The sequence below is a fragment of the Drosophila ananassae genome (assembly GCF_017639315.1).
Source record: "Drosophila ananassae strain 14024-0371.13 chromosome 4 unlocalized genomic scaffold, ASM1763931v2 tig00000054, whole genome shotgun sequence".
Lineage (NCBI taxonomy): Eukaryota > Metazoa > Arthropoda > Insecta > Diptera > Drosophilidae > Drosophila > Drosophila ananassae.
In genome coordinates, this window is record NW_025319037.1 from 2,180,458 (window position 1) to 2,204,561 (window position 24,104).

General features: G+C 36.6%; 1 protein-coding gene across 11 annotated transcripts in view; it reads right to left on the reverse strand.

The window, feature by feature from the left end:
* The window catches only part of LOC6501801 (polyamine-transporting ATPase 13A3), an 85,931-nt gene that overhangs the window by 36,111 nt on the left and 25,716 nt on the right, over positions 1-24,104 (reverse strand). For 7 of the 11 annotated variants that reach the window (XR_004310239.2, XR_004310240.2, XM_044717664.1 and 4 more), the window contains exons 2-4: positions 21,135-22,353; positions 3,487-3,775; positions 3,329-3,429 (exon numbers count right to left, since the gene is read on the reverse strand). Coding sequence is in view for 9 of the 11 variants with exons in the window: in XM_044717664.1 (XP_044573599.1) it covers positions 3,329-3,429; positions 3,487-3,775; positions 21,135-21,552 (808 nt within the window). In the remaining 2 variants the exon portion in view is untranslated. Of the gene's footprint in view, positions 1-3,328; positions 3,430-3,486; positions 3,776-3,847; positions 3,908-3,974; positions 4,102-21,134; positions 22,354-24,104 lie in introns of those variants that run through there. The other 4 variants (XM_032452154.2, XM_032452157.2, XM_032452155.2 and 1 more) reach the window with 4 other exon arrangements.

Consider the following 24,104-nt stretch of genomic DNA (forward strand, 5'->3'; position numbering starts at 1 on the left):
ATCGCTTGAAACTTCGATCTTTCCCCTTATGTGGAACGAATCTTTCATTATTCCGCTGCATAAAAAAGGGAAAAAATCCGACGCTGCAAATTATAGAGGCATCTCTAAATTTTCTGCAATTCCAAAGCTTTTTGAAAAACTTATCACTCCACATTTGCAACACCTATGTAGTTCAATAATAACTCCGTGCCAGCATGGCTTCATGAAGCGCCGCTCCACCACTACCAACTTATTGGAGCTAACATCTTTTATCACGCGTAGGTACCGGAATCTCTTAAAAACAGATGCCATTTACACTGACTTCAGTAAAGCATTCGACTCTGTTAACCATTAGCTTCTTATAAGTAAACTCAGTCTTTTGGGATTCCAAACTGATTTTCTTATATGGATTTCGAGCTACATATCTGGGAGAGCCCAACGTGTCTTCTTTAAAGATGATACCTCACGTTAATCCCGCGCCACATCTGAGGTGCCCCAAGGAAGCCATCTTGGACACCTACTTTTTACACTGTTTAGTAACGACTTGCCCCTTGCCCTAACTAATTCACTTGTACTTATGTACGCTGATGACGTTAAGCTATGCCTTCAGTATAAATTCTCTAGCGCCAAGTCCAGACTTCAATCCGATTTGGATAAACTTCAAAATTGGTGTTTAGCAAATAATCTAAAGCTTAGGACGATTAACTCAGGTTAACGATATAGGTGTCCTATTAGATTTGACACTTAAATTTACCGACCATATATCTACCATGGTTAATAAAGCTATGGGTGTGCTTGGTTTTATTAAAAGATGGTAACTAAAACGTTATATACATCATTGGTCCGTCCGATTCTTGAGTATGGATCGTGTGTCTGGAGTCATCAATACGAAGTACATCAAGATCACATTGAATCTGTACAAAACGACTTCCTGACTTTCATTCTTAGGGGACTTAATTGGGATGCAAATCTTTACCTCCCCTCTTATCGTAGTAGACTTTTACTAATCAACTTAACATCATTAATAAACCGTAGAACGATGCTGGGTGTCATGTTTCTATATAATCTTATTTATGGAAATGTAGACAGCCAGTATTTACTAACACGCTTAAGTTCCTAGTAGAAGGACTAGAAACTTTCGTCCTCTACTCCTTATCCATTGTAGTTCGACATCTGCCCAACACGAACCGTTCAGGGTATTATGTGCGGACTACAATGGTCTACCACATCTTGTCACTTTTCTCTACTAACAATCTTAAACCATTCCTGGTGATATCTTTCTCCTACTCGTCGCTATTCTCTATTATACTCGTCGCCGCGATTCGAGCCGTAAGTTACGCGGCAGTCTCCCTCACTCGGTTGGACGGGAGGTAGGCTGTACGTAAGCAGTGTGAACCGCGCAAAAAAAAAAAAAAAAAAAAAAAAAAAGTACTTGTTAAGCTGTTCTTGTTATATTAAGGATATATATTTTTATATCGAACGTGTTTTATATGTTTAGCTAAAGTTTTAGTAGCGACTCCACAAAAATCACCAATTAAATTGTATACCAATGTGTTCGCCTGGCTCTAAAGGTAATACATGTGTACAATTTTATACCAAAAATTTGTACATGTGCTTAAAATTGTAAAAATTCGAACACCGTCTTACCTTTTTAGAGTCAGTTTTGCACTACAAACATTTGTTTTCGCTCGTGAGCTTGTTGTTCTGTTTCTTTGTCTTCGTCTTTTGAGTTTGGGACTATTATCGACTCAGGAGATGATCCTAATCAAGAATATATATACTTTATAGGGTCGGATATGTGTCCTTCACTGCGTTGCACACTTTGGACCCAAATCATAATACCCTCTGCAAGGGTATAAAAAGAAGTGAAAATCTGATTTTTGGGACACCTTTTTGCAAAAAAATTCAAATTGTGATAAAATTTGTTAAACATTTTTTTTTTATGATTTTGTGATCAACGAAAAAAAAATCTTTCTCGATACAAATATGAGTAAACATCAATTTTTGCTTATTCTTAGTTTTGATAATAGTAAGACTTTCTGCAACTTACTACCAAGATACGAAAAATTTCTGGCGGGGATTACATATGTGAATTATTTGTGGATTACGATTTAGCCAACGATTGTATTAAGAGGTCAAATATTTAATTTAGTCTAGGAAAAAATTATTTTATGAATAGGCGCGTCTTTTCCGTTTGTATCAGAGCTGTACAATACAATTTTTTACAGTGTGTTTAGAATATTTTTATAGAATTGGGCAAAATTTCATTGCGATGTCACCACAAGAAATATTTTTGGCCGCGGCTCCATACCCAACCACTGTGGTATGGTGGCTAAAAATGTGAAGATGCTGTTTTAATAATTTATTTTCGCAGGTTCGAATCCTAGCCGGATGAAAAATTCATTGCTAAATTAAACAAAATACAAATAACGATGAATTTAACAACAAATAGATAAGAAAAAATTTAGTCATAAATAAAGATATAAAATGTCCTCCGAGCTCTATCCCAATGGTCTACCACTCTACCACAAATTGGGGAAACAATTTGAACGACTATTGGACAACAATAGAAGTAACACAAAAAAAATTAAGAAGCAGAGCAGAGCTATGCTTGGAAGATAATTATAAAATGTATTAATTTACCTCCAAATATACCACTGCCCTCGCGAATCTATACGAATATTTGGATATAAAAAATTGATTTAAAAATATATATACAAATATAAATAAACATGGGTTTGTTTATAAGTTATAAAACAATAAGATTCAATAACGAGAAAGGAAAGCTAACTTCGGGCGGAAATTCATATACCCTGCAGTTAAGGTTGTGCCATTTCCGGCGGCTATAGGATATAGTCGGCCGATCATAATGAAATTTGGCAGAAAAAATAAGATTCCAATCATTCTAGTTTAAAAGACACCAAAGTTATGCCAATTCCGAACTTTCAGTTATATGGCAGCTATAGAATATGGTCGGCCGATCCTTATGAAATTTGGAAGATCGGATTACATTGGCCAAAATGGAATCCGTAGAAAGGTGGACGCTCGAGGTCAGGTATAGGCAGAGCGCAAAACCTTAAAACGCGCTTTTCTCAAAATTATGTTTTCAAATTCAAGATTTCGCGTAAGGCCGTTTTTTGCCCCAGGAAACCGCTGTAACACCTTAAGTGTTTTTGGCCATATTAGCTTGTAGTACATAGTTGAAGTTTAATTTTAACTAAAGCTCCTGACTAATAACATTAAGCTTCAACTGAAAATATAGAATTATCATTGTTATACGAATAAACATTGAATTCAAAAATAACCATATTAACTTAATTTACGGCACATAATATAAAAATATACATACTTATAAATTTTCCTGAATTAAAATGAACTGACAGTTGTAAACCGTGATCATTAATTCCTGGATTTATGTTTTTTAAATCTGTTTCCATAAGGCATAGTGATCTGTTATTAAAAAACGGTAAGATTATTTTTTCTTTGACACATTAAACGTATAAAAACCTTGGATTATTCACATTTAAAGCACAGATATTTTTTACGTAATACTGCTTGTGCTTCCCTTCAAAGTCTTCTGTAACCAAAACCTTTTCTGCCTCATCTAAAGGGCATTGACAGCTAGTAGCAAATAAATGCCAATGACGCCACCAATGCAGGACGAGGCGTAATATACCACCTGTCAGGCAAATACAAGTCCAGCAAATTATGCATCGTAAATAAGAATGGCGATATCCTTTTATAGTCATTTGGTCTTCCTGATCTGGATTTAAAATTCCAGTACATGGTTTAGCATCTGCAAAAAGAATTAAGAAAATTTTGTTTAGAAAAAACACAAAGATCCTTTCATTTAAATAAAAATGCGTACCCTTTGCATCCGTGCAATTTATCATTACTGTTACAATTTTATAGAATTTCTTCAGAAAAGCTTGGTTAGGTTTAACCTTGATTAAATAAATTTAAAAAAAAAACCTAATTGCTTATCCTTGACGTACCGAAGTTTAAAGTCATCTAAAACTGTAGGCAATTTTATTTGAAACGAGGCGTCATTGAACGAGTACTAACAAAACAGATGAAGACTACTTCAACGGGCTGTAGTGGTCGCCACGAGCTTGAAACTCACTACACATGTTCGTGCACACAAACATATGTATACATTTATGTACTTAATCGACAAGCAACATCTATAGATAAAAACAGTATGATAAGGCCGCGGACCTTAAACTTATACTTGTTATTAATAATAGTTCATAACAGCTGGAATACATACATTTGATTACAATATCCTTTGTTTAATTTTTCCAAAAACAACCTCGTTTTTAAGTAATTCAAACATGAAAATTAAAGAATATTTATGATTCTTTATTTTATATGTACATTGTATGTGTATTATTAATTATTTTTTACACGACCAGTAACTTAATTTTAAAATTTATACATACATTTGCACTATATGTATTTAATGCATTTATGTAATGTACATATTTGGATGTGCATATGTATGTATGTATGTACATGCTTATGTAAATATCAACGATCGTATTTATATGAACATAAAAATCATGATGAAATTATCTACATGGTATATGTGTATGTATGTACATATATATTTCTTATACCTTTTTTAAAAAATGTGCATACATAAATACATACATACAAATGTATACTTATTTGTGTTCTTAAACATACACATATGTATGTATGTTCGTTTGAATATGGATATTCTTAATGGCACTGTATACAGTATAAATATACAGTATACAGTATAAAACGTGATTAAGAGTTCACACGTACATATGTATGTATATATACACATACATACATATGTACGTGTGAACTCTTAATCACGTTCTGTTTCCATTAAAAACAAGAAAGGAAAGCTATCTTCGGGCGGAGCCGAAATTCATATACCCTTGCAGTTAATGTTATGGACATAGTCGGCCGATCCTTTGGCAGAACAGATTAGATTGCACAAAATGGAATTCGTAGAAAGTCTCATCATTCTAGCTTAAAAGACACCAAAGTTATGCCAATTCCGATCGTTCTATTACAGCTATAGGATATTGTCGGCCGATCCTTATGAAATTTTGTACATAAGATATTTTAGTCAAGTATAACATGTGTGGAAAGACCCAACTCTTTAACTTAAAAAACACTTATGGCATTTCTGATCAATCAGTTATATGGCAGCTATAGCTTTTTTCAACTTGATATCTTTAAAACTGAGAGACTAGTTTGCGTAGAAACAGACAGACGGAAAGACGGATGCTTATATCGACTCAGGAGGTGATCGTGATCAAGAATAAATATACATACCTTATAGGGTCGGAGATTTCTCCTTTAAGGCGTTGCACACTTATGACCAAAATTATAATACCCTCTGCAAGGGTATTAAAATCCCAACCCTGAACGTACATACATACATATGTATGTTAAAAAATTAAATAAAAGGTTTTTTGTTATATATGTATGTATATGGATGTACATATATGTATGTTGGATTACAAATACACTAGTCAGCAAACAAATAATGAAACCTTATATCTATTGATTTTACTTAATCTTGAAAAAAATGCAAAAACTACGCGAAAAGCAAAAATGTTCTATATATTTGGCTATCAAAGGTCCCCTAGGTAAAATACCGATCCCGTAAACAACGCGCAAAATATTTGGTCAAAAGTATTAATAAATACCCTGTGAAAGGGTATAATAAATAAAAGTAAAAATATGTATTTCATAATCGAAAATTTATCCATGGTATTCCCAAATTCACTTCCCAAATGAAAAAGTTGTCTAGTTTGTCCATATATGTGTTTGATTTGTTCAAATTAAAAAACTCATAACTTATAACTAAAACAATAAAACTAATTATACATTCTTCACATTGTTGGTTTTTCATATCTTTACCACTGTCCTTTAGACTAAACATATATGTACATAAATTGTAAGAAAAAAAATACACAGAAAAGAAATTTTTTTAAATAGACTTAAACGAATTGATTATTTTTAATTTTGGAGATAGCCTTTGAGATACCGCAACTTTAGATATATCGTTTATATCTGGAATATATCGCTTACTGAAGATGTCGCTTACTGAGTGCAGCAACCACTTATCACTCAAATTAGTTGCGGGAAAAACGCACATGTGTGTAACATTTGCGTAAGCAGCGAAAAACAATGAGATTGATACAATGAGACGTATATCTGGAATAATCCGCTTATTAAATATATAGCCTAGATGTCTGCACGAATGCACTTAATTTTCGGTTACTTGAGTTGTTTTAGATATATGCGAAATGAGTGAAATTTAATCAAAAGCGTAATGGATAGAATGAGTGAATGCAGAGTAAAGGTTTTGAGTACTGGGATGAAATTTTGGCATTCTCGTCGTTCATGGCTTGCAGAGCAGAAGCATGAGCTGGGGATCTTGCAGGAAAGAGCATTTTCAGATGCTAGAAATTTTATTTCAGAAGAACGATTTATTATTGCTAACAATACAGATACAATACACAAAATTATGTTTCTTTATATAAATTATATAATTTCTGCATTTAGTCATTGAAAAATAAAATAAATTAATTACATATATACATATTTATATGTAATGTCTGCGTAATAATTATGTATATTTAATAATTAATCCGTGTCATTCTATTTTTCTATGTCTTGTTTTGAAAAGCAAAAGAAAACGAAAAAAAAAACACGACCAGTTTGACGTCGATAATGCACACTTAACCGAGTACACGTTCGTGAAACTCATTCGTGCTTTGCTTTGTCGTTCGGATACGGTAAATTTTTTACTCATACCTTCACCACATTTGCCAAATCCGTTTTACGCAATGTCCACTCAGTCAGTGCGAACTTTGAGTGAGAGTACAAAATACTGCTTTGACTGTATTCATGCACCTCTAAGTCTAATATAGTCTGATAAGTGAACTTAGCCATTTTATGCAGCCGCCTGCGAACTGCTTGGCGTTATATGCACTGCTTGATGTTTTAATTATATTTGACGTGTTCTTTTCAACATGAATTGGATATTAGGCGAAGGTTTACTTTAATCTTTTACATATTCATATTAAAGTTTTTATACCCTTGCAGAGGGTATTATAATTTTGGTCAATAGTGTGCAACGCAGTGAAGAAGCCATCTCCGACCTTACAAAGTATATATATTCTTGATCAGGATCACCTTCTGAGTCGATATGAGCATGTCCGTCTGTCCGTTTCTACGCAAACTAGTCTCTCAGTTTTAAAGCTATCGAGTTGAAACTTTGCACCCATCCTTCTTTCCTTTGCAGGCAGGTACATAAGTCGGAACGGCCGGGATCGGTCGACTATATCCTATAGCTGCCATATAACTGATTGATCGGAAATGCCATAACTTTGGTTAAGTTAGAGGGTTGGGACTTTCCACACATGTTATATTTGACCAAAATATCTTATGTACAAAATTTCATAAGGATCGGCCGACTATATCCTATAGCTGTCATAGAACGATCGAAATTGGCATAACTTTGTTGTTTTTTAAGTTAGAAAGATGGGATTTGGTACAGATTCTATTTTGGGAAAAACAATCTGATTTGTCGAATTTCATAAGGATCGGCCAACTATATCCTATAGCTGTCATATAACTGATTGATCGGAAATGCTATAACTTCGTTGTTTTTCAAGTTAGAAGCATGGGAGTTTCAATGGATTCCTCTTTTGGCTAAATAATTCGATATGCCAAATTTCATAAGGATCGGCCGAATATATACGATCCGCTATATATCTAATAATATAAGATGAGTGGCGCCACCTAGCGGACTGCGACTCAACTGCAAGGGTATATTAACTTCGGATCCGCCCGAAGTTAGCTTTCCTTTCTTGTTATACCCTTGCAGAGGGTATTATAATTTTGGTCAAAAGTGTGCAACGCAGTGAAGGAGACATCTCCGACCCTATAAAGTATATATATTCTTGATCAGGATCACCTCCTGAGTCGATATGAGCATGTCCGTCTGTCCGTCGGTCCGTCTGTCCGTCTGTCTGTTTCTACGCAAACTAGTCTCTCAGTTTTAAAGCTATCGAGTAGAAAATTTGCACACACCTTTTTTTCCTTTGCAGGCAGTATATAAGTCGGAACGGCCGGGATCGGCCGACTATATCCTATAGCTGTCATAGGACGATCGAAATTGGCATAACTTTGTTGTTTTTTAAGTTAGAAAGATGGGATTTGGTACAGATTCTATTTTGGGAAAAACAATCTGATTTGTCGAATTTCATAAGGATCGGCCAACTATATCCTATAGCTGTCATATAACTGATTGATCGGAAATGCTATAACTTCGTTGTTTTTCAAGTTAGAAGCATGGGAGTTTCAATGGATTCCTCTTTTGGCAAAATAATTCGATATGCCAAATTTCATAAGGATCGGCCGAATATATACGATCCGCTATATATCTAATAATATAAGATGCGTGGCGCCACCTAGCGGACTGCGACTCAACTGCAAGGGTATAACAACTTCGGTTCCGCCCGAAGTTAGCTTTCCTTTCTTGTTTTTAAATAAAATACTGAATTATTTGGGAAAGAATTACATGATTTTTGTATATATTTATGGTTTGTGGTTTTTTGTTTGGTTCAACAAGGGCACACTTTTGACCAAAATCATAACACCCTATGCAAGGGTATAAGAAGCTAAAAAGACTAGCGTTAGCAAAAAAAAATATCTGGCCAAGTCAAAGAAAACTTGAACGAGGATTTTGTCGACAAACGAAAGCTTATTTCAACAAAAAATACATTATACTTCAGTTCCCAAGGATTTAAAAGAAAAAACGATTCCCTGCGTTTGAAAGGCTTTCTTCGTTAAAGCTGTAATTATAATAGATGCTTTTCGATACAATTTTAGTTGATCTTATTAAACTCTCCCAAGCTCCTTTCATGTGACCGCCTGGAGTGTTTTTTTTTATACCCTTGCAGAGGGTATTATAATTTTGGTCAAAAGTGTGCAACGCAGTGAAGGAGACATCTCAGACCCTATAAAGTATATATATTCTTGATCAGGATCACCTTCTGAGTCGATATGAGCATGTCCGTCTGTCCGTTTCTATGCAAACTGGTCTCTCAATTTTAAAGCTATCGAGTTGAAACTTTGCACACACCTTTTTTTCCTTTGCAGGCAGTATATAAGTCGGAACGGCCGGGATCGGTCGACTATATCCTATAGCTGCCATATAACTGATTGATCGGAAATGCCATAACTTTGGTGTTTTTTAAGTTAGAGGGTTGAAACTTTCCAAACATGTTAAATTATATTATACCAAAATATCTTATGTACAAAATTTCATAAGGATCGGCCGACTGTATCCTATAGCTGTCACAGAACGATCGAAATTGGCATAACTTTGGTGTTTTTTAAGTTAGAAAGATGGGATGTGGCACAGATTTCATTTTGGAAAAAAAATCTGATTTGTCGAATTTCATAAGGATCGGCCGACTATATCCTATAGCTGCCATATAACTGATTGATCGGAAATGCTATAACTTTGGTGTTTTTTAAGTTAGAAGGATGGATTCCTCTTTTGACAAAATAATTCGATATGCCAAATTTCATAAGGATCTGCCAACTATATACGATTCGCTACATATCTAATAATATAAGATGCTTGGCGCCACCTAGCGGACTGCGACTCAACTGCAAGGGTATATAAACTTCGGCTCCGCCCGAAGTTAGCTTTCCTTTCTTGTTTTTTTAATTATTTTATTAAGTGCAGAATCTGTACATCAAATAGGTACCTTAACATCATAAGAAATTTATATACAATGTAAGCCTAACAAAAATATAATACATATAACATTATGAATTTCTAATGTCTGATTTATGTTCTAATTAAGTCGCGCAAGTACCAGGGACAGCCTGTTATGGTTCTTAGCATTCGGTTCTTTAACACCTGAATGCGTTTATAGTTCGATTTGGCTGCGATACCCCAAATTTGTATACCATAAAGACACATTGGCAGGATGCAATGAACATATACGGCCCTTTTGCATCTTAGCGGCATGGTGCTTCTTTTACTTATTAGCCAACGCAGCTGCTGAACCCTTACCTCTAGTTTCCCTGGCTTGTGGATCATCATAATCGCAGCCAATTTCCAAGCCAAGCCATTATGATGATCCACAAGCCAGGGAAACCAGAGGTTGATCCTGAGTCATATCGTCCAATTAGTCTCTTACCCTATTTGCCTAACTGTGGGAGAGTGCAAATCGGGTTAAAAGGATTATGATTGAAAACAATATCTTGCCAGATCATCAATTCGAGGCTTTCGAGGAGGACACGGCACCGTGGAACAGGTACACAGACTGGTGCAACATATCTTGCAGGGGAACATTTGGATCCTAATAAATGCTATGAAAAGGATCGCTTTTGTAGGCAAGGCATTAGCCTGCTCCATTTTTTTTTTTTGCCAGTTCACCATCAGGACATCGGACTGAACTTGTCTAAAAGGTTGTCGTTTAAGCGATTTTGTGCACTTCCATAGTGAGTAGTTTGCGTCAACGGTATAGTCCATTGAGGACAATTTTTTCTCGAAAAAATCGCTTCGGAGTTCATCTAAAACAGTTCGTAGTTGCCTCTCTGCCTGGTGCCATCTATTTCGGTCCAAAGGATCTTGAGAACGAATTGCTCTTCTTCGAAGGCGCCTTTTTCTCTTGATAAGCTCGCTGGCTTCCCTTGTAAGAAGAATGCCATAGCTTATAGGACGAATAACAGGTTCTGGTGGCGTTGAAACAGTAGCAGCTCTATATATATTATTAGTAAGAATGTCAACTGCATTCTCGATGTCTCCTCTGGAGTTCAGAACAGAATTTAGTTGAAAGGAGCTCTCAAGATGTTGTTTGAAAGTATTGAGATCAGTTCGGATTGTAATTAAGCGAGGGCTTGGTCTGATCTGTACACCATTTGTTTGCAGATTAACAACGAGAGCTATGTGATCCGAGTCCAAATCCCAGTTTTGCCCAATACTTATTTGAGAATCCAGTATCCCATGGTATAATGCAAAGTCTATGCAAGAAGCTGTGTGGCCAGGTACATAAGGGTATCTAGTTGGTGAACCAGTGGCAAGAATTTTCGCCCCTGTTACTACAGTGGATTCAGCTAGCTCGCGTCCTCTTGGTGAATGGTAAGTGCCGCCCCACATTCAATGTCTAGCATTCCAGTCGCCACCGACCAGATACCTCTGACCACAAGAAGCAAGTATGTCAGTGAAATGCCTTTCTTCAATTCTGTTTCTTGGAGGACAGTCTATTGCGCATACTACCATGATACCCAAACCTGTGTCAACTTTGATAGAGAACATTAGAATGGTTTGTGGGAAATGACTAAGAGAGCTCCTTACCAATACCGCCGCTCCTCCGGTGCCGTGATTGTGCCGTGCTGGTTTTTATGCTGGATAAAAGGAATATCCATAAATTTTGACAATTTCTCCTCGATTGAGCCTTAATTCACTTAAGAGTAGGATATCAACATCGTTGGTGTATCAAGTGTTTAATTTCTCTGGCTTTACGTAAAATGCCATTGTCGTTCCAAATGAGAATTTTGAGTGTGTTCATTGTGAGGCTGAAGCGTTGTTGTGAAGCTGGAGAAGTGATTTATCTCCAGTCCATTGCTTGATCGAGTTGGCCATTTCAAAAAACATATTTTCAAGACGTTCAAGTCGTTGACTGTTTAGCTTGCTTTGCATTTGATGTTCTTGATTTTGCTGCCTTAGCCACATAAGGAATTGATGCTGCTGCTTTTCTTGGAGTTGTTTTTGCCATTTCATAAATAGCTGTTGCTGTTGCTCTAAAATTGTCTGAACATCAGTCGCATATTGTTGTTGCACATTTTCCTTCGATTTGTGTACTTGTGACTGCGCATGGAGATCATGTAGACGGCGTGTAAAATGATCTTCGCCACATCGAGCAAAATTTGTGTGTCGACGACAGTACTTAGCTGTGTGGTCAAATTCTTGGCATCGCGAGCATTGAGCAATTTGTGATGCTTTGCTCAAGGCTTAATATTAATAAAAAATATGTTTAATTTTACATCATGGTTCGACCTTGATCTTGGGTTATGCACCTGAAGAGCATCGAAGCCAAATGTTTTAAAATTGGCAACAATTTCAGTAGTTAGTGTGCTATGATGAAGTCCTTTAACTACGATTCTGTGAGGCTTCTCTTCCTTCATTTGCTATGTATGGAATTCAATTTTCATTCTATCAAAATGGTCGACAATAGGTCTATAAGTTGTAGAGTCCTTGGGAAATTGTTTGGATATTGTTGTTTTTTTAAGGAGAACCTAATTTGTCCTTGAATGCTTTCTTTGCGCTACTTTGAAGGTCCTTTCCTTGGATAACTATTTCATCGAACAACGTTTTAACGATGATTTCTTCTCGACATTTCGCTTCCAGGATTTGTACACACATGATAAAAGTCGCTGTGGTACGGTAAAGGCGTTTCCACTGCATCTTGTAGTCCGCCGCATTATTATCCCCGACGAATGAGCTTTACAAGAGGCACGCAATACAGACCCCTTTAGGAATTGCGTTCGCACATCGACCCACTTTTCTTTATTCTTATCTGGTGAAACATTTCTGCTATATCACTGCAGACTGCTATCTTGCCGGCTCTGAAATTCATCAAGACGTCAGACAGTTGATATTGAAGATACGGACTAGTAATCATGAAGTCGTTTAAAAAGGCGCCATGAGATTTAGCTGCGGCATTCCACACCAGTCATGAAAATTGTACGGTAGCAATTACGGTTCTGGTAAAACTAGTATGCACTTGAATGCGATGGGATCTTTCCACCTTTCCTTTATGTCCAAAATATATAAGGTTGTCAAATATCTCCCTTCAGCTTTTTTGCTCTTTATTCAATGCTTTATAAAAAGTGTTACAGTGATCTGATTTAGTTCAAATATGCGAAGTTTTGTTCGATAATATGTTTCCATCTAGACGGTAACTTCATAATACCTCCCTCGTAGAAGCCCCCCTCCTTATTTGCGAAGAACTCGGACAGCCACTTTTCACAAGCCTCTTTTGAGTTCAACTTTACACCACCAAGGGCGTTCCCCATGGACAGGAACAGGTGGTAATCACTTGGCGCTATGTCCGGGCTATATGGTGGATGCGATAAAACCTCCCATCCGAGCTCCCGTAGCTTCTGACGAGTCATCCGAAGCCACGAAGTGTGTGGTCTGGCGTTGTCCTGGTGGAACACTACACCCTTCCTGTTGGCCATTCCTGGACGCTTTTGGTCGATCGCCTGCTTCAAACGGTCCAGTTGTTCGCAGTAGATGGTAGAATTAAGCGTCTGGCCATATGGGAGCAGCTCATAGTGGATGATTCCCTTCCAATCCCACCAAACACACAGCAAAACCTTCCTCGCCGTCAATCCCGGCTTGGCCACTGTTTGGGACGATTCACCGGCCTTCGACCACGACCGTTTTCGCTTGATATTGTCGTATGTGATCCATTTTTCGTCGCCAGTCACCATCCGCTTCAAGAATGGGCCGAGTTCGTTCCGTTTCAGCAGCAAATCGCAGGCGTTGATTCGGTCCAGATGGTTTTTTTGCGTCAAATCATGCGGCACCTAAACATCAAGCTTTTTTTTGTATCCAGCCTTCTGCAGATGGTTTAAAATGGTTTGGTGACTAACTCCCATCTCCTGGGCGATGTCACGAGATGCCACATGCCGGTCTAACTCGATGTATTCCATGATTTGATCGGTATTTGTCGTCACAGGTCTTCCGCCAGCTGGCTTATCCATGGTGTCGTTTTCACCGGCTCTGAATCGTCGAAACCATTCCTCCGCGGTTCGAAGTGATAGAGTACCATCCCCCAAAACACCATTAATCTCACGGAACATTTCTCTAGCGGATTTGCCTTTAACGAAGGAAAACTTTAAAATTGCGCGAATTTCGGCGTTGTACTCCATGTTTACATGTTTACACGTCTATAACTGTTGAACGCAATATCCAAACTAATCATGCGGTGTTATTCAATTTTTTTAACATTTTTTGCACAATACTTGTCGGAGGGGGGCCTCATAGCCTAGTGGTTAGTGTACTAGCTCGCTAAGCGTGAGGTCGTGGGTTCGAGCCCCACTTGTGTCAAGTGCATGGCCCTGCAAGTTTTTCGGCGCTCGCGCATATGATGTAAGTAGCGAAAAGCTCTCGTTGGATTCTCGCTATTTATAATTATGTGCATGAGACCCGAAAAACCGGCATTCTCAGATGTCGTTAGGTGGCAAGCCCACTTCTGAGATAGGTTGCACTCGGCTAATCACCGGATCGACTGAACAATAACGATTACAGAAACAAACACATGATTAGAAAAAAAACACCCACACCCCCAGCCCGATGACGACCCGCCGCTTTTCGCAACGGACACGAATTGGACAATGGAATGTGAGGACCCTAATGGAGCCATCCAGAATTGCGCAGTTTGAATAAGGAGATGGGCATAGTTAGGATTGGAACCCTGGAGTGGAACCCGCAAGGAAGAAGAAGAGTGGGACGCCCCAAAGCTAACCTGGCGCCGATCTACAATACGCGAACTCGCAGACAATAATACATCACCTGGGGACTTGGCAAAGAGAACAGAGGGTCCGGTGGAATACACATGTGGATGCCCTAAGCTCCCAAGCGGAGTAATAGAAATAAAAAAAAAAACAAAAAAAAAAAAAAAAAAACTTGTCGGAGGAATATTTTGTAATTTTTTTGTTGAGAAATAAAAAAAAATTATCAAAGATATAACGAATTTTGTGTGACTCCTAAAAAATAAGTCTTTCAATGGTGGACACAATAAGTCCCGACAGGGTCATCTATTAAAATATTTCAATAGTAGATTAGTTCGTTTAGTGCTTGGACAAGGCACATTTTGAGATATTTTTTTTTCAATTTTTGTACGGTACTTTGATTTGAAAATTATGATTTTTTCTTAAAAAATGAATCTTTTTGTTTCTTTTGAACAGATTGTACGTGCTTTAAGAAACACTTTGCTTCGTTTTTGTGAAAGATGAGTGCAACATTTCAAAACTCTAAAACGTTGGCTCTAGGATTCAGACTACCTTGGACGTTTACATTTTTGAAGTAATTTTGGGTTCAATATAGAAGTTGGCAGTGTACATTTTTAACTGGACAATAGTTTTCTTCTCCGAGCGGGTTAGTTCGGTGTGAAAAGACGATGCTATGATTCGCAGGCGATGCAATGGGTTACTGCGGCGTGGCAAACAAACAAACTTCCCCGCTTTCATATGGTCAGACATGGCTATATTGACTCGGCTGTTGATGCTGATCTAGATTATATATGTATACTTTATGGGGTCGCAGAAAATGTGTGCCATTTCTGATCGTTCTGTTATATTGTAGAGGATATAGTCGACCGATCCCTATAATATTTGGCAAGTCGGATTACTTTGAACGGAAAATCCAAAAATGGAATCTGTACCAAGTCCCATCTTTCTAACTTAAAAAACACCAAAGTTATGGCATCCAGTGCCACCGAATCAGTTATAAGGCAGCGATAGGATATAGCCGTTCCGACTTATAAATACTGCCTGCAAACAAAAGAAGGATGTGTTTAAAGTTTTAACTCTATAACTTTAAAACTGAGAGGCTAGTTTGCGTAGAAACAGACACACAAAAACAGAACAGCTCACATCGACTCAGGAAGGGATCTTGATCAAGAATATATATACTTAACGAAGATGTCTCCTTCACTGCGTGAAGGAGGATTATAACACCCTCTGCAAGGGTATAAAAACTTATTATTTTGATAACAATAATGTTTTGTTATTTTTTACAATCTTAGTAATGGGTATGTAACGGTATCAGCTTTTTGATAGCGGCCGAATTAAACAAATCTAATTTCGATTCGATTCAAATATTTATTATGGGTGAATTTTACCCCAAAACAAATGCAGCGGCCAGTCCACTCAATGGCCGAACATACAAGTGCATAAATTAAGAGCTTGCGACGAAGCTCTACAAAAGCACCAAAAGTGCTTGCGTTACAAAGAACAAAGCGCAAAGTGCTCTTCGCACCAAAAACTTTTCCCTGCTTGCTGCAACCGAGGAACTAGCTAACGTCTTCGGACTCCATTACGTAAATTATCGTGCAAGGTGCAAAGTAATGGAAACAAAAGCCAAAAGTTTTCCTTTACAAGTTTTCTTTTAAGCACTTTAATGATCACAAATCAAACCGGGCGCGATCACTTCGGGGTCACCAATATGTAACGCTGTAAACTTTTTGATAGCGGCCGAATTAAACAAATCCAGTTTCGATTCGATTCAAATATTTATTATGGGTCAATTGAACCCCAAAACAAATGCAGCGGCCGGTCCTCTCAATGCCGAATATACAAGTGCATAAACTTAGAGCTTGCGCGGAAGCTCTACCAAAGCTCCCAAAGTGCATGCGCTACAAAGAACAAAGCGCATGCGAACATGATGTATTGAAAATAATAATAAAACTTCATGTTTTATTCAATAAATGAAGTTGAATAAAATAAGAGGGTACTCTTTAATTGGGATTGAAAATGATTATTAATTATTTATTGTTATTCAATACAGTTAATATTAAATTATAATCACTCAATGTTGCCAAAGAAATTTAGGTGTGTTTCTAACGACAAAGGGTCAATTTTAAATTTTTTACCGCTCCACAAAGTTCAAATCCAATCAAATTATTCTTCGCGTGCGCTTTGGGGGATCTAATGTCGCGTTTCGAAATTAAACAAAAGTGAATCGCGATCTCGAAAAAATTTCAGAGTCACAAATTGTAATAAGCCATTAGTAGTACTGTTTTTTAATACTGTTAATTAATTTATTTGGTCAGCTCCGCGAAACTTAATTTTAGCTATCACAGCTAATTTTTTTTAAGTTTGAAAAATTTTAAATTTTGTCACAAAAGAAGTTTCTGAACGCAACAAAAAACAAGAAAGGAAAGCTAACTTCGGGCGGAGCCGAAGTTGATATACCCTTGCAGTTCAGTCGCAGTCCGCTAGGTGGCGCCACGCAAGTTTGAAAAATTTTAAATTTTGTCACAAAAGAAGTTTCTGAACGCAACAAAAAACAAGAAAGGAAAGCTAACTTCGGGCGGAGCCGAAGTTGATATACCCTTGCAGTTCAGTCGCAGTCCGCTAGGTGGCGCCACGCATCTTATATTATTAGATATATAGCGGATCGTATATAGTCGGCCGATCCTTAGGAAAATTGGCAGATCAGATTGTTTTTCCCAAAATAGAATCTGTACCAAATCCCATCTTTCTAACTTAAAAAACACCAAAGTTATGCCAATTTCGATCGTTCTATGACAGCTATAGGATATAGTCGGCCGATCCTTAGGAAATTTTGTACATAAGATATATTGGTCAAACATGACATGTGTGGAAAGTTCCAACCCTCTAACTTAACCAAAGTTATGGCATTTCCGATCAATCAGTTATATGGCAGCTATAGGATATAGTCGACTATAGCCGTTCCGACTTACTGTATATACTGCCTGCAAAGGAAAGAAGGATGTGTGCAAAGTTTCAACTCGATAGCTCTAAAACTGAGAGAAACAGACAGACGGACATGCTCATATCGACTCAGGAGGTGCTCCTGATCAAGAATATATATACTTTATAGGGTCGGAGATGTCTCCTTCATTGCGTTGCACACTTTTGACCAAAATTATAATACCTTTGCAAGGCAAAAACAACAGCTGGCAGTACGAAGTCTGCCGGGTCAGCTAGTTTGTAATAAAAATATAAGGCAAACGCGGACGTGCCTTTTTTTTAGGAGAAAAACTTGAACTCCATAATTTGGAAAGTTATTTTAAAATCGATTTTACTGAAAAAATTTTGAAAGAAATGTCGGATCGGGATGATACCAATCGACGCGTATTTTCGAGCCAAATCTGTGTATATAAAAATATGTTGTCTGGTGACACCAGTGTCCCCACTATCTCCAATTAAGTGATCAAAAGTGTTTTACACTTACGAAAATTTCTCCCAAGCCAAACTACTTTTGGCAACGCCTATTGGCATACCTACGAAGAACGCGCATCGCACGCCCAATATCTAATATTAATTTTGCTGACGAAAAACTCCAATGGTTTTTTGAGAAACTTTTGACCCATTTGATTGTAATTTGAATTGCAAATAAATTGGGATCACAAAATTAAACATTTTAAAATATTTTTAATCAGCAAGAGACTGTTAAATATTTTTTTTGTATTCCTCTTTATAGACATATAAGTGTTGTATTTACAAATATAAAAATGGGTATTCAAAAATAAAATTGTATGGATATTATGTATACATAGGATATTACGATTTTGTCCGAAAGAAAGGTTTGTGAAAGAAAGATATTCTGAAAGAGACAATAACGGTTGTGAATTTATAATAGCTACAATCAAATCCAGCTCCTCAAATCCAAGGACTGAGGGTCTAACCGCCCAGAGGAGGAACAATCGCGGAAATCAATCGCGGAAAACTCCAGCAGAGGCCGATAAAGAGAGATGCTTATCGCTTCCGTGGGAGCAGTTCCTATAGATCGTTTTTAGCTTCAACAAACGGCTATGGTGGCAAAACAAATGAAAACGCTCACATAACATTTTACATTGCGAGCTTCTGGCTTATAGTGAAAGGGCCCACAAAAATTCATCTCAATGACTCCAAAGACCTGGCAGCCGTTGACTCTTTGATCCGGGAGACTATCAATATCCAACGTCGAAATTTGTAAGCTTCCGACCAGTGAGTATTCCAGAGACCAAACTTGTCCAAAGCAGAAACCTTGCACGCAACTCCAGAGTCGATCGTTCAGATGAGACCGGGGTTAGTCACTCATAGGGTAGCTTTATCTATAGACCCACCTCCGGAAACTAGATCATCAATCGCGACGCAACATTTCACCAGCCTTTGGAAACATAGACTGCTCATCCTCTACCAACTTATGTATTGCTTGAACAGATAAAAACCAGACCGTCTTTACTGCATAAGTGACAGTATCCAGTTTCATAACCTGTAATCAGGAAAAACTCTGACACATCGAGAAATTTTGCAAAAATCTCCTGCAATGGCCACGCTACGGAATCTTACTTTGGATGGATAACCGGAAAAGACATAAAATTTAAGTCAGCTTCACAATTGGCTTGCAGCACGGTCCATTTCCCAAAACGGTCGCAGTAGACAATCTAAACATCCTTAGAAGCAGTGGCCTCGAGTGACCAAAGAGGCTAGCTCCGATAAGCAAATGTGAAAAACTCAGGATCAGCCATGATTAGGTGACCGGAATATTCCACTGGAAACATCAATACTGAAGCTTCGCTGAAGGTGCGAGATATTGACAGAAATGACAGCGTTAATAAGCGCCGAATATTCAGAGCGTACGAGAACATCAACAGAGACTCTGCATGTTGTAAAGCCGATATCGCCAATTCCAGACATTTCGTCAGACATTTTCGTCATAGACCTAGTAGCTTAGCCAAGCCTAGCCGGCAGTCAGGGGCAACCACACAATAATATACAAGCAGAGAGAGGTAAATTAATTATAATGAAGGACCATTCTATTGTTATTTCCAACTCAACGTCTTCCCACCTGAGTGTCCACACCCACAGCCTCTAAAGTCCTGCATCGCTGACCGAAAATACCAAACGGAGTCCAATGGAAGGCTCTTGTAAAAGTACTAAGGTCCCAAAAGGAGGAATAGGGAAAAAACAGTCATATCGACTGGGACAGAGTTAGACGGCCTTAAAAGGAGAATATTGGTGGATTGGGGAGGTTATTGCGTCGTAGGCGGGATCTGTTAAAACCAGAGTCAATCCCTGAGTGAGAGAATGGGGTGTGCATCTGGAGCGACTTATGCAATACCGCGATCGTCAGCTAACGTGGACTTTGTTAGTAGTTCGATCCGCAGTATATAGAGAAGGTTCCCCATGAAGGAAACTTCATGAGGCGATGCTTGGGGCTGTTTCCAACATTTTTATTAGAAAATGGATTTGATAGTTTGATTTGATTGAAATTTTCATAAGATCTATTAAAAACAAAGAATTGTTTTTTAATGCAAAAATTGTGTTTTCAACTGTCACAATCGAACAATGGAAATTTTGAAAGTAAATTTTGGTATAAGGGAAGGTATAAAAAAGAAAGCACAGCTACCGAGTTTTGGGAGTTGAGTTTTCCGAATATGTCATACCCAGTACTTTTCTCTTCCACCCACACCTCTTCTTTTAACAAAACATTTTTAATTTAACTAACCTTTCAGATTGCATACTTCTGAATATTTATAAAAAAACAAATTAAACAATCTGAATTAAAACAAGAAAGGAAAGCTAACTTCTAGCGGAGCCGAAGTTGATATACCCTTGTAGTTAACGTTGTGCCATTTCCGGCATCTATAGAATATAGTCGGGCGAACCTTATAAAATTCGGCTAATCAGATTATTTTGGTCAAATTGGATTATATTTATTGGCCAAAATAGAATCTGTACCAAGTCCCATCTTTCTAACATAAAAAACACCAAAGTTATGCCAATTCCGATCGATCTATGACAGCTATAGGATATAGTCGGCCGATCCTTATGAAATTTTATACATAAGATATTTTGGTCAAATATACCATGTGTGGAAAATCTTAACCCTCTAAAAAAAACCAAAGTTATGGCATTTCCGATCAATCAGTTATATGGCAGCTGTAGGATATAGTCGACCGATCCTGGCCGTTCCGACTTATTACTGCCTGCAAACAAAAGAAGGATGTGTGCAAAGTTTCAAGTCGATAGCTTTAAAACTGAGAGACTGGTTTGCGTAGAAACAGACAGACAGACGGACATGCCCATATCGATTCAGAAGGTGATCCTGATCGAGAATATAGGGTCGGAGATGTCTCTCCAAAATTATAATACCCTCTGCAAGGGTATAAAAACAGAATAAAAAGTCTATAACTCCTCGAAACATGGTTCGATATTTTATTTAGATATAAAATAACCATTGCAATGTTTAGGCCTTAAAAGAGAACGGCCCCTATATTGGTTCTATATAAATATGGCATTTGTGGTTTCTATAGTATTAACAATATAATACACATTCACATTGAAATAACAATTTTTTAAAATTTGAAACATGTTTAACAACATGATATACGTACCTTCAACAAGTCTATGTGAGTCTTTCACGTCACAATCATCGATGCCTGCTTCCAATACTGGTTCTTTTTTCTTTTCTCCCATCACGCCTTGAGTTCCAGAAAATATGGAGTTAGATTTTGACTGCAGTGTAGTAGACACCGTGTTGTTATTTTCATGTTTATTAGAGTTCTCGCCCTTTTCAGGTTCTTTTCTTTTGGATTGTGTTAATATTGCTTCTACATCCTGCAATTGATGGGTCGAATGCCACCAATTAAGCTTCAAAATTTTGTTTTTGGTAGCTATACGAGAGGACTGAATATTTTCATCTATATCTAAATACGAAGTTTCCACTTTTTTATTTACAGGTCTCCTTGATTTCAAGTTTAATGCTTCACAAGAAGATGGATAGCCAGAAACTGTGTCCTGACTATTAAACATATTTATTGCTGGTTTAAATAATCAAAGGACTATTTATTAGAAATATAGGTTTTGAATCCGTTAATTCCAACACTATGTCATCTGTACATATTCTCCGATTTATCAACCATTACGGAAGCCGCGAGCAAATTTCTATTCCACATTATCAATGACATTTTAAAGTAGAAAAACTTTATACGCTTGAAAGCAACGAAGGTAAAGAAGGTATTAAATTTAAGGAATATATATCCGGTTAGAATATCTGATATCAAGAACTGATATCTCTACAATATACAATTGGTTATATATTTGCCAATCCGAATTTTCCTGATTATCCAACTCTCCTTAATTATTGATATCAAGTTCCTCCGCTACCAACACGTTTTTCAAAGAAGAACTGCTTTATATATTCTTTCTGTAGAATTTTATAGCTTGTTGTGGTTTTGGGCAGTAAGCTACCTGTCAACCAGTTAATAGTTTGAATTATTATCAATAAACTTATGTATTGCTCGATAAACTCAATTATTAATAGCCCAATATTTTTCTTCAGTTTTTTTAACACTTTTAATAGAATTCATTGCGACGTAATCAATTACATATATTTGTCGGGAAGGTTTCCTTTCAACGTTGAATAGAATAGTGAAATCCAACAAATTCTATAATATATTTTTTTACTTTGCAGTGTATAAGTTGGTTTAATAGGAGCCCTCTTTTCATTGTCAATGAAGTTTAGTTGCATGTTAAAACAAGACATCCAGTTGCTTTATTGTTATTTGTTATTTTTTAAAATTTAAATGTCTCTTTATGTCGATAAATTAAATTCTAGAAAAAAGGTAATATATATATAGCATTATATGTTATCTAAAGTACAACAACCCAGAAAGGAAGCTAACTTCGGCCGGATCCGACGGTATCAACCCTTACAGTTAAGAAGCAGGTTTTATTATTAAATTTATATTAGATCGGATTATAGAGCCGACCCTTATGAAAATTTCGCAATTAAAACAATTTTATAATACAAAAACAAGATAGGAAAAGATAACTTCGGGCAGCGCTAAAATTGATATACCCCTGATGTTAGGTAGCAGCTTATATTATTATATATATTTCGAATTTTATATAGAACACCGTTTGACCTTTTTGAGATTTTCACCATCAGATACAGACGAACGGACGGACATACTTATATCGACTCAGGAGGGCGATCCTTATGCAATTTGAAAGATGGTCCAACATATAATCTGTATAAAAAAAAATTATATATATGGCACGTGGGCCAATAACAAATAACGCAAAAACGCATTTCGCAAAAAGAGTATACACATTTTTTTTATGATAACACTAGTTTACAAATTTAAATGTAATCGAGTGAACCTTAAAATTGATGATTGTTTTATAGTAATTTGGGGTCGGAGAACACGAAAATGACATCCGTTTATTTTTCTTAAGAACCGTTTTTGAGATATTTTTGAAAATCGTGTTTTTGAGGTCCTTTTTCAGTTTTTTGGTAATATCTCATGAAAAAAACTGTTTACAAACAAAAAAAAGGATATTGATTGACAGGTATTGAAGTAACGTTTACGTGGATATATAATATGTGCAGATTGAATCAAATCTCTGTAATGCACAAGCGAACAAAGTACAAAAATAGTGTCATTTTCGACCAATTTTGAAAATTTCAATTTTTCAGATCGATTTTTGCCAAAAAAAAACAATTTTTTTTCTAAGGTTTCAATATTTGAGGGAAAAGATTTATTATTTACCAACAATTTAAGCCTAAGATTATCCAAATTGAGTAAGAAGTTTAAAAGTTATAGTAATATTAACATTTTGACACTTCATAAATTAGGTCGAAAAAAACATTTATCACTCAAATTTTTTCGTTTGTGATCAATTTTCTCTTCACGCACTTGTACTTTGTTCGCTTGTGCATTACAGAGATTTGATTCAATCTGCACATATTGCACATTTGTAAACAGTTTTTTTCATGAGATATTACCAAAAAACTGAAAAAGGACCTCAAAAACACGATTTTCAAAAATATCTCAAAAACGGTTCTTAAGAAAAATAAACGGATGTCATTTTCGTGTTTTCCGACCCCAAATTACTATAAAAAACACTTTTTTATGGAGGTTCATTTTTGGTGTAAACTAGTGTAATTAAGGCCGACTATTTCCAATTTTTTTTCTTCCACGCATAATTTCAACTGCAGAAGATAGAAGGGCAGATAGAAGTTACTTTTTCAAAACCCATTTTAAACTCTGATTTCAGCGAAATCTGGTGGAAAATTTGTGTGCAATTTATTGATCGTAGTAATTCTTTTTGTTTTACTTAAAAATATTTTAGTTTTAGTTTTTTTTTTTAATTCAATTTTATTCACTCGCGAAATTTTCTTCCATCATCAAAGGGAATTCGATATTGTAAATTAATTAGGACTTAATTTAGAGCTAAAAAAAATAAATGTAGAAAATATAGTTTTCAAGCTAAACAAAAAAGTTTTGTTTGGCTTAATGTCCCACGCGTTAATGAAAGAAACTGAAAGGTTTTTTTAAATTTTAGTTTTAATTTTTGGT